The sequence below is a fragment of the Austrofundulus limnaeus genome, unplaced genomic scaffold (genome assembly GCF_001266775.1).
Source record: "Austrofundulus limnaeus strain Quisiro unplaced genomic scaffold, Austrofundulus_limnaeus-1.0 Scaffold4, whole genome shotgun sequence".
In the NCBI taxonomy this organism is placed as follows: Eukaryota; Metazoa; Chordata; class Actinopteri; order Cyprinodontiformes; family Rivulidae; genus Austrofundulus; species Austrofundulus limnaeus.
This window is the reverse complement of record NW_013952406.1, coordinates 4,477,821-4,486,727: the sequence shown is the minus strand read 5'-3', so window position 1 is coordinate 4,486,727 and position 8,907 is coordinate 4,477,821. Positions and strand designations below refer to the sequence as shown.

At 38.7% G+C, this 8,907-nt stretch overlaps 3 protein-coding genes across 3 annotated transcripts in view; 2 read left to right on the top strand and 1 right to left on the bottom strand.

Annotated features, from left to right (window-relative positions):
• The first annotated feature begins 391 nt into the window (after window positions 1-391).
• On the top strand, window positions 392-7,270 carry cdip1 (cell death-inducing p53 target 1). The gene is made up of 5 exons (XM_014024048.1): window positions 392-498; window positions 1,808-1,959; window positions 3,346-3,504; window positions 3,665-3,941; window positions 5,825-7,270. The coding sequence occupies exons 2-5, from the start codon at window positions 1,884-1,886 to the stop codon at window positions 5,934-5,936; spliced, it is 624 nt and encodes a 207-aa protein (XP_013879502.1). The 5' UTR covers window positions 392-498; window positions 1,808-1,883; the 3' UTR covers window positions 5,937-7,270.
• On the bottom strand, window positions 7,182-8,253 carry polr3k (polymerase (RNA) III (DNA directed) polypeptide K). The gene is made up of 3 exons (XM_014024067.1): window positions 8,060-8,253; window positions 7,871-7,958; window positions 7,182-7,655 (listed from the first exon to the last, which is right to left on the bottom strand). Exons 1-3 carry the CDS (start codon window positions 8,243-8,245, stop codon window positions 7,528-7,530), a joined length of 402 nt encoding a protein of 133 aa, XP_013879521.1. The 5' UTR covers window positions 8,246-8,253; the 3' UTR covers window positions 7,182-7,527.
• A 197-nt stretch (window positions 8,254-8,450) lies between these two features.
• Window positions 8,451-8,907, top strand: part of snrnp25 (small nuclear ribonucleoprotein 25) — a 2,022-nt gene continuing 1,565 nt past the window's right edge. Inside the window, exon 1 of the mRNA XM_014024059.1 lies at window positions 8,451-8,865. Coding sequence (XP_013879513.1) covers window positions 8,635-8,865 — 231 coding nt within the window. The 5' untranslated portion in view covers window positions 8,451-8,634. The remainder of the gene's footprint in view (window positions 8,866-8,907) is intronic.

Sequence of the window (8,907 nt, the reverse complement as noted above, 5' to 3'; positions counted from 1 at the left end):
TAATAATTCTGACAAAGTAAAATACTTAAGTTGTTTACTACTGGGTATCATTTTCAAAATAAATGCTCTTATCTGAGTTTCAAAGACATTCATACTGATGTCAATAAATCGTGTTATATAACAATATTACATATACACGGTGTTAGCTAAACATTTAGGTTTAGTACAATTTTATAAAATAATAATCTATATAAAAGCAAGAAAAATAGCATTTAATTTTTATTAAAATTTAGTGTATATTTTTATTGCCTATCACAGTTGTTTTAATATAAATGGTTAATAGCCCATGTGCCACTTTTGTCATTTTATTGTTAGTAAGTCGGCCACCGTCGTAACCTTTTTGGACAGGGTTACTAAAATCACTACAACACCGGTGTACACCAGGAATAATGACGTCAGTGTAAATCCGTCTCAGCGGATGTTGGCTGTCCGCTGAAGCAGCTAACGTCAAAAACAACTTCAGTCACAACACAGGTCGGCGGTGTTCACACAATTCAGGTAATTTGATTTTCAGCTGGTCGACATTTGTTTCATTATCGTTACGACTAGAAGCAACCGAAGCAGAAGTGTTAACCGTGTTAATCCGCGTGCTTCTCCCCGTACCTTTAATCTTTAGTTTCTGTGTCCAGAATCATGGCGACGTTAGCCAGCTAGCTAATGACAGCTTAGCTTGAAGCTGTTTGAACGCAAAAGCCTGACAGCTGAGCTCAAACAAACGCTCAGTCCTCTTCAGCTGAAGGAAAGACACAAGATACGAGTTTGTGTTTGACCTGCCGTTTATCCTGCTCAAATGGTACTACATCATCTCTCCGCTCCGTTGCTAGCTAGTAAACAAGTTAGTTATTAAAATAATAATCCGCTTTTTATAGATGGAGCAGGTCAAACCAGTGCTGATTACGTAACTAAGTTATTCATGGTTAGTAGGTTGAGCAGGATTATCTGCTAGTAGATTTTAAATAGAACTTTATAACTAGTTAATTTAACGAAACAAACGAGGTTGGGCTCATCATCATAGCCTCCAATTCTGAACATTTATTTGTTGTTTATATTATCAACAACTAGGATTATTCATTTTGTGTTTTAATCAATACAAATACATAATGATTTGTTTAAAACCCCTAAATTTGTGCCTTTATGTTCATCAAAACAATTTTATGTTTAGTAAAAGCAATATGTTTTTGAATACATCACAGCCTGTGGTAGATTTGCCTGCCTCATCATGGGGATTTGTTTTTGTTCCTAGTAGCAACAGGTAAATCTTTTAAAGCAGGATTTTTTTTGTGAATCATAGCTGCCCATCTGTAAACTGGTTACAATAGGTCATTCAGGTAAATTATTTAGGTTAAACAGAAAGGTTTGACTTGTTGTTTTGTGTTGTTTCAGTCTGAGTCATATTGAGTCACACATTTAGATTTTCAAAGTGACGTGGAAATATCTCTTCGTACACGAATGTTCCTAAATGTTCTAGACTTGGTCAGAGAAAACCCGAGCTCAGCGTTAAATCATCACATGCATGATTTAGGTTGAGAGAAAGTTTCGCTTCCCTCTGAAACCTGAGCCGTGTGAAACCGCAACAAGTGTTGCTCCTTTCTTTATCTTGCTGATAATTATCTAGGATTTGCAGAACTTTCTTCTTTTTTCCTCGTTTTTTTGTTGAAGTGAAACATTTGACATGTTTTTGCACACTGAAATGTGCAGCACTTTATTTCTTTCATCGATAGTCGTTAGAAAATTATAAACTTTGTATAAAAAAAGCTTTGAGAGAAACAAGCCGAGAGTCTGAAAGTGTTCATGTTTCACTCCTCAGAGAGTAAGCTGACCTGTAAAACAGTGGTCGGAGCCAACGTGTTGGATCCATCCGCGAGCCTAAATCWGCGGCCAACATGTCCAGCGATCCTCCCCCTCCGTATCCCGGGGGTCCCAGTGCTCCCCTCATTGAAGAGAAGAATGGACAACCTGGTAAAGAAGCCAAACTTGGACTGGAGTGTGTTGAATGTTGATAAGTTCTGAGTCAAGAGTCAGTTCAGTTCTCGGTGTGAACTCGGATGAACTAAGTAGACGTTTGCTTTGCCCAGTTTCAGAGAGYAATGAAGTGTTTTCAAAAATGGCACAAGCTGATCATTCACCTTTGTTTTGTGATTGAATTCGGATGATCTTATGCTGCATTTCAACTTTCATGTAAGAATTTAGTCCCAGTTGTGTCATATTTTTTACGGCTTTAAAAAACTTACCTCTAGAGTATCTTTTAGTCTGGCTTTTGGTATTAATCTGATGTGTGAGGGGGAATTCTCAAAGTCGAACAGCCGGGTACTTTGTCACGTTACCATGTTGTAGATGGAGGCTGACATATTGGTTTTGGGGGAAAATAGGACGAGCTCCTCTATGTGGAAAATAGGAAAAATTGTGAAAAGTTGCTGTAGGACTGCACTTCTCACATAAAAAAAAAAAACATCCAGAGATAAAATAATTTTTTTTTCTAACTGCAAGAGTGAGGGGAGAGAAATAAGACACGTGTTGTCGTTCTGCCTCTGCAGACCTCCGTGCGTCTCCTTGTTTAAAAAGAATTGCCTCATTGTTTTGATTCAAAACACACTAAAACTGGCTAAAATGAAGAGTAAACACCCAAAACTACACACTAACTATAAAATCCAAACATGTTAAAAGTCACAGATCTAATTAATAAAGTCCTGCTCTCACCGGCTCTTCATTGCCGCCAATCTCCATTCAAATTTTGCCTCTTTTTATTTTCTTCTTCCTGTAGATTTTTTTTACTGCTTGTCAGATAACTTTGAGCCTCAGTTAAAAAGGAGGTCTGGGGAGTTTATATTTTTTCGGTTTAAGAGAAAGATGAGACTGACGATGGACAGCGGTGTTTTTTCCACGAGATTACTGTTTCCTGCTCCCTTCAGCCGCAACGCGCTTCAAAATTAAATGTTCATTTTCAGAAAAAAATAGTAAGATATGCCATTTATCGTAACTCTGGTTTTCTTCTCTTGACCCATCGACACAATTTAAAAACTGCTGTATAGTTTGACGTCTCTACTTTTGACACGGTTTGTAATGGAGTCTCACAATGAGTTTCCCCCATAAAAAATGGAGGTTGAAATCACCTGACCGAATGACGTCACGCCGACTTCCAGAATACTGATCTCAGTGAACTGCTAAGCTACCCTTTGCTCCTTGCTACACGAAGCATTAGACAGTGTTATAAATCCAAATGTGTCGTTTATTAGTGACAATATTTATGACAATTGTGTCAGAGAATTGCACATTTCATGAAGACCGTCTTGACTCCTCTCCTTGTGCAGATCTGAGTTCATGTTATCTTTGTGTGTTACCTTTCAGAAACAGTAAGAACTGCTCCTCCACATGGACATCCATTTCCTCCAGATTATGGACCTCCACCGTATGAAGGCCCACAGCCGGGCTTTTTACCCCCACACGTCCCTGGAGAAGGTCCCATGCCARTGCCCATGCCCATGCATATGCCTTTGCCAACACAAGGTGCTCCACCCTGCCCACAAATACCCGTAAACATATAAAAACTTAAATCTAGGGTTACTTTTMGCATTAATTACTAGATTCATATCATTTTGCTCTGTTCTGCACAGGTCACCCTGTTTTATTTTTAAATGCTAATTTGTCAAAATGTCATTCCTCGCAGGAGGCCCCTACCCGCCTCCGCCGGGACACTTTGCTCAGCCAATGCCGGGACACATGGGTCCTGGTCCCAGTCACTTCGTCCACATGGGAGGACACACGGCGACCGTCCTGGCTCCTCCGGGTGCCGCCACCACTGTGACCGTACTGCAGGGGGAAATGTTTCAGACCTCGCCGGTGCAGACCGTGTGTCCGCACTGCCAGCAGGCTATCGTCACCCGCATCTCTCACGACGTTGGCCTCATGAACACGCTCTTCTGCCTCTTCTGTTTCTTTGTAGGGTAAGTCAGTCCGAGCTTAGGCGTAATGTATAATTCACAACTTAGTACAATATTAATTCAACCCACCAGTGATTTAGCGTTATGCTTTTGACATTATTATTTTAGTAGTATTTATTTTATCATGCTGTGTGGTAAAGTTATGAAATTTTATTAGTAATTACTGATTGAGGGTAGCAGCAGGGATGTACAAAGATAATAAAAACCCTTCTCAACCATGAGATGCACAATAATGTTTTTGGATTTCCAAACATCCAGTCCTTTAGACTTTTTTTGAATTTTACATCASTGTCAGATAAGGAAAAGTTTTGTTACCAGTTTATTTGACATGATCTGGCAGGTCATATAACACAATTAATCTGAGTTCCAAGTGATAACAGGCCCGCGTGTCTTTTCACTGTTCTAAATCCACTCCGCTCTCGTCAGGTTATTTTTATAAAATATGCACGCGAAGCAGGGGGTCTTATTGTTTTCAATTTATTTTTATGTTTTTCAAGATTTTCGGTCAACCGTAGCACGGAAACGGCTGCACCGATCTGCCTGAAATTTTGTAGCAATGTACGGTAGACGTGACCGACCTGTACTGCCCAGCCAACGGTTTTGTGAAAGACCCCATATTTGAGGAGGGGGCTCCCTCTGAATAGGGGGTGTCTGGACCAGTGTTKGGCAGCACTAATCTAAAGTTTAGTTCCACTACCCCTAAAACACCAACTCAGACATTTAGGTCTCCTAATTCTAAAGCACTAACATATGGAAATTTAGCAAAAGCTGATTCTAAAGCACTAAAATAACCCAGTCAAACCATAAACATTCTTCAACAGACATGAGTCACATGTTGCTTTCTTAATTCTTATCATTGACATTCCACAGCTGTATTTAGGTTCATATATTGTCACCCAGTGGATAAGTGACACACATATGAACAAAATGTGACAGCTTTCACCATCAGCTGTTAACATTAATGTTGATCAATAATATTTATAGAACTCAGTTAGTGCTTCTAAATTTAGCCTATAAATTTAGCAATTGCTAATCCACTAATAAATTTTGAAATACGCAAAAGCCTGACAGAAAACATTGTTAAATGTGTTTGTTTACCATTCTATGTGCTTCAACCACGCCGAAAATGTACCAATGCATGGGAACTGAATGTGAAAGAGTTCATAGAATCCAGACAGAGAGCAGCTGGGTCTGGAGGCAGTTTTGTTGGTCTGCGTTCAKGCCCCGTATTTCCGGAATTCAGTTCAGTATAACAGGATTTTCAGGACATGACTCCGCCTATTTTATTACGTCATCAGGATGGGGTCCCTAACACACTGCTGAAGCCATGTGCTCGCACAATATTATCTGACCTAATGAAGATTAACGGTTCAGTTATGTGTTGAATCAGTGTTCAGGCATGTCATCAATTTAAGCAAAAATGATCACATTTAACAGATATTACAGTTCTCCTAATAATTAGACCATACCATGTGTAGTGTAATTAAGATCAGTATATAAGTAAACCCCAATAAATTTCTTCAAGCCCTAAAGCACTAATCAGGAAATTAGTACCCCTATTAGTGCTTTAGGGGGACTGTGCCCACCACTGGTCTGGACATACAAGTGTATAACTCAAAAACTGTTCAACATAGGAGCTTCAGATTATTTTTTTGTTGTTTAGCTCTGATGAAGGGCTAGCTATCGGGCGCACCAATGAGCTCCCCCCACACCCAAAACAATAAATCCCTTCTGCTGACTTCTGAGTTCTAGTGCATTGGCGCTTTGCATCATGCTAGCTGCCTCCAGGCTTAGCCTCATTTTATGACATGATCTGTTTTTTTAAAGGATGGTAAAAGTTTTTTTTCTATATTTGGTGAATGCTCGTGTGTGCTCTTCATTCACAGGTGTGACCTTGGCTGCTGCTTGATTCCCTGCCTGATTGATGACCTCAAGGATGTGACACACACCTGCCCTAACTGTAAGGGCTATATTTACACATACAAGCGTATCTGCTAACCACCGACAGCTGTCTGCCACAGAGCCATGTACATGTATACCTACACGAACTCACAGTCCCCTCTGCTGATAGTGACAGCAGCGTCCTCGCCMTTTTCATTTATTTTTTCCGCATAGTGTTGTGTAAACGCTCTTTTACTGTACTCGCAGTTTTCTCATCGGTTCGCAGGATACTTTCTGTATATATCCTGCGTACTTCTGTGATGTATAAAGTAAATTTGAAATGTAAAAATCTTTGCTCAGCACAAGATAAAAGGGCACTAGAAAAAAAAAAAAAACAGCCACCTGGCAGCCTGCAGATGCACAGACAGTGGTTGGCCTGCAGCCATTCATGTGAAGTCATGCATGTGAATGAAGGAAAAAAAAAAAAACTAAAACTGTGAAAATGTTCTTTAACAATCATCTGTGAAATTTTGGCCAGAAATGTGTGTATTCCWTAACACAAACTTAACTTTTCATTTTAGATATTTTGAGTTTATGTTAAGAATTGTAAACATTGGTTGCCCGTGTTTCATTTTGCTCATGCTGTTGTTTCCTAGTTTRTCCTTACATGTGTGTAAAAGTACTGATTTAAACTGCTGCATTCATGTTACATGCTATAGTTACTTTTATTCTAGCATCCAGTCAGTAAGTCACATTTAGTGACTCACTACTTTTAGGTCCCCAACAAAGGTTTTGTCCTAAATGTATTTTTGTTTTGATAATGAAGTTAACATTTGCACTTTACGTTTAAATACACCTCTTGTTTATTAAAAGGTAATCGTTTGGAGAGTAAAAGCAACGCGTTGTTTGGCTTTTACTTCTCTCTTTAGCAGTTTGAGTTAGTTGAAGCACATTTTCACTTATTCAGCGTATATTGATGGTGACAGTTTGTCACTAAATGAGTAGTGCTAAATGAGTTTGCTCTATCATGCTGATGCACTACTCTGTACTAAAGATTATAACGGCCCAGATATTTGTAAAGTAAGAGGCTATTTAAAAGAATGGGTATGAATCTATCATTTCACCTCCCATCAGCCCTTTAAGATTACCTGCATTGCAAAGACGCATGCTAGATGAAGAGGAATGTCTTTCAACTGATTAGAGATCCTAATAAGCTTCAATAAAGTTAAGCTTTTTGCTAAATAAGTGATCCTATTGACTATTTTATAAACAGTGGACCAATGCTGTTACACCTCAGAATATATCCAATCTATTCATTTCTGCTTCTTAGGCCAGTAGTTATTGACTCCCTCTGACTCAATGTGACACAAAAAATGTTTTTATTTTCAGGATTTAAATTAAGTCTGTGAATTAAAAAAAAGAAATAAATGAGATGGATTGCCTCAAAATGTCATGTAAACTGCTGGTCTGCGCTGCTTTAAATGTGGGATGATGTACAACTATGTAAGGTGATTTATTTGGCTGTTGTACACAGGTACTATTTTATCAATAAAATTCATGAAGGAAACACGTTTTGAAATGATCTGCAAATTATGTGATACCAGGATAATGAAGGTTTTGTGTGAATACGAAATTCTTAAGAGGGGGGAAAAAAATCAGATGACTGAAAAATCATCTGAACATTTTAAATAAATACTAATGAAAATCTTTAATCTCTCCATCGATGTCCACACTGGGCATTACAGCATTTGTAGAAAGTAGTCATTGGTTCGTCAGCCGATCTGGTCTGAATCTGCATGAAATACGCCCGAGGATGCTCGCACTTTGGACAAGTTTCTGTACAAAATTAAAAAAAGAAATGTCAGTTTACACAATAAATAAGAAATAAAGACCAACTAAAACCTGGTCTGAAGAGTACACATAGCAAAATAATAATAATAATAATTAAAGACAGAATCCATTAACTTTCCCCCTCCTCATATAAAGAGAGGCAGTTAACATAATATGCCCTAAATTACAATTGTTTTTATTTTATTTTTTATTTTTAATACCTGGAGTTGAGTCCACGTTTTCCCATGCTGCAGCTCCACCAAGAACATCATCCACCTCTTTCAACTTGGGATACTTTCGGTTGTTTACCTTTAATAAAACAAACAAACAAAGAGTCTGTTTATTCGACGTAAAATCCAACCACCTTCTTCATTTTAATCACAAGCTTGACGCACTCGACGGAAACCTACCTTTCTTGTGACGTTGTGTACGTAAGGACAGGTGTTACAGGCGAATCTCATGCATCTTTGTCCTTCTTCGACGACTAAAACGTTCCCACATGTCGGACAAAACAGCAGCATTTCGATAAAGACGTAGTTAAAGACAAAATCGTTCAACGTATTTACTTGAACAGCACCACCGGAAGTTGCGCACATAAAAACAGTCCGGTAGAGAGCAAGTGGAGGAAGTCGTTTTCCGTCGAAAATACGCGCCTGTATTAAGATTATTTTTTTATCATATTTTATTATAATTTGATACTTAATAAATAAAACAAGTCACTTATGTGTGTGTTTTGACAAATATTGAAGTATTTTGTTTTTCACCGAGCGGATCCGTGTACAACCAGCTGCATTTCTTTCCGGTACATGATTTGTGTTGCACACAGTAACTTACAGGATGCAGGTTGCGAGTTAAGCACACAAAAAGATGTATTTGTAAGCAGCTTTTCTGAGACTGACTTTAAATTTAATTTATTTAGCGTTGGGAAAGATTTCTGTCTTTTGAATCCCTTTCCAGCAGATAATTCTGACTTTTTGCGGTTTTTATGGAGGAGAGTCCAGGTGCTTCTGGACCTGGAGCTGACAGAGCAGGAGGAGGACACTGTCAGGATGAGGAGGTGAAAAAGGAGATCCTGACAGATGAGGAAGCTGCAGTTGCAGATGAGGAAGAAGATGAAGATGAAGATGCTCTCCCACATTCAGAGATTTTGGATATTTTCGAGGAGGGACTTGCTCGACTTGTGCAGGACCCTTTACTGTGTGACCTGCCAATCCAGGTGTTCTTTACATGAATGAGTTATTATTATTATTATTATTAT

Coding starts and splice junctions, on each gene's coding strand:
- polr3k (XM_014024067.1), bottom strand. CDS start 8,245: ATGTGCGCAACTTCCGGTGGTGCTGTTCAAGTAAATACGTTGAACGAT. Junction 7,959..8,059: donor TACACAACGTCACAAGAAAG/GTAGGTTTCCGT, acceptor GTTTTATTAAAG/GTAAACAACCGAAAGTATCC. Junction 7,656..7,870: donor AAACGTGGACTCAACTCCAG/GTATTAAAAATA, acceptor AATTTTGTACAG/AAACTTGTCCAAAGTGCGAG.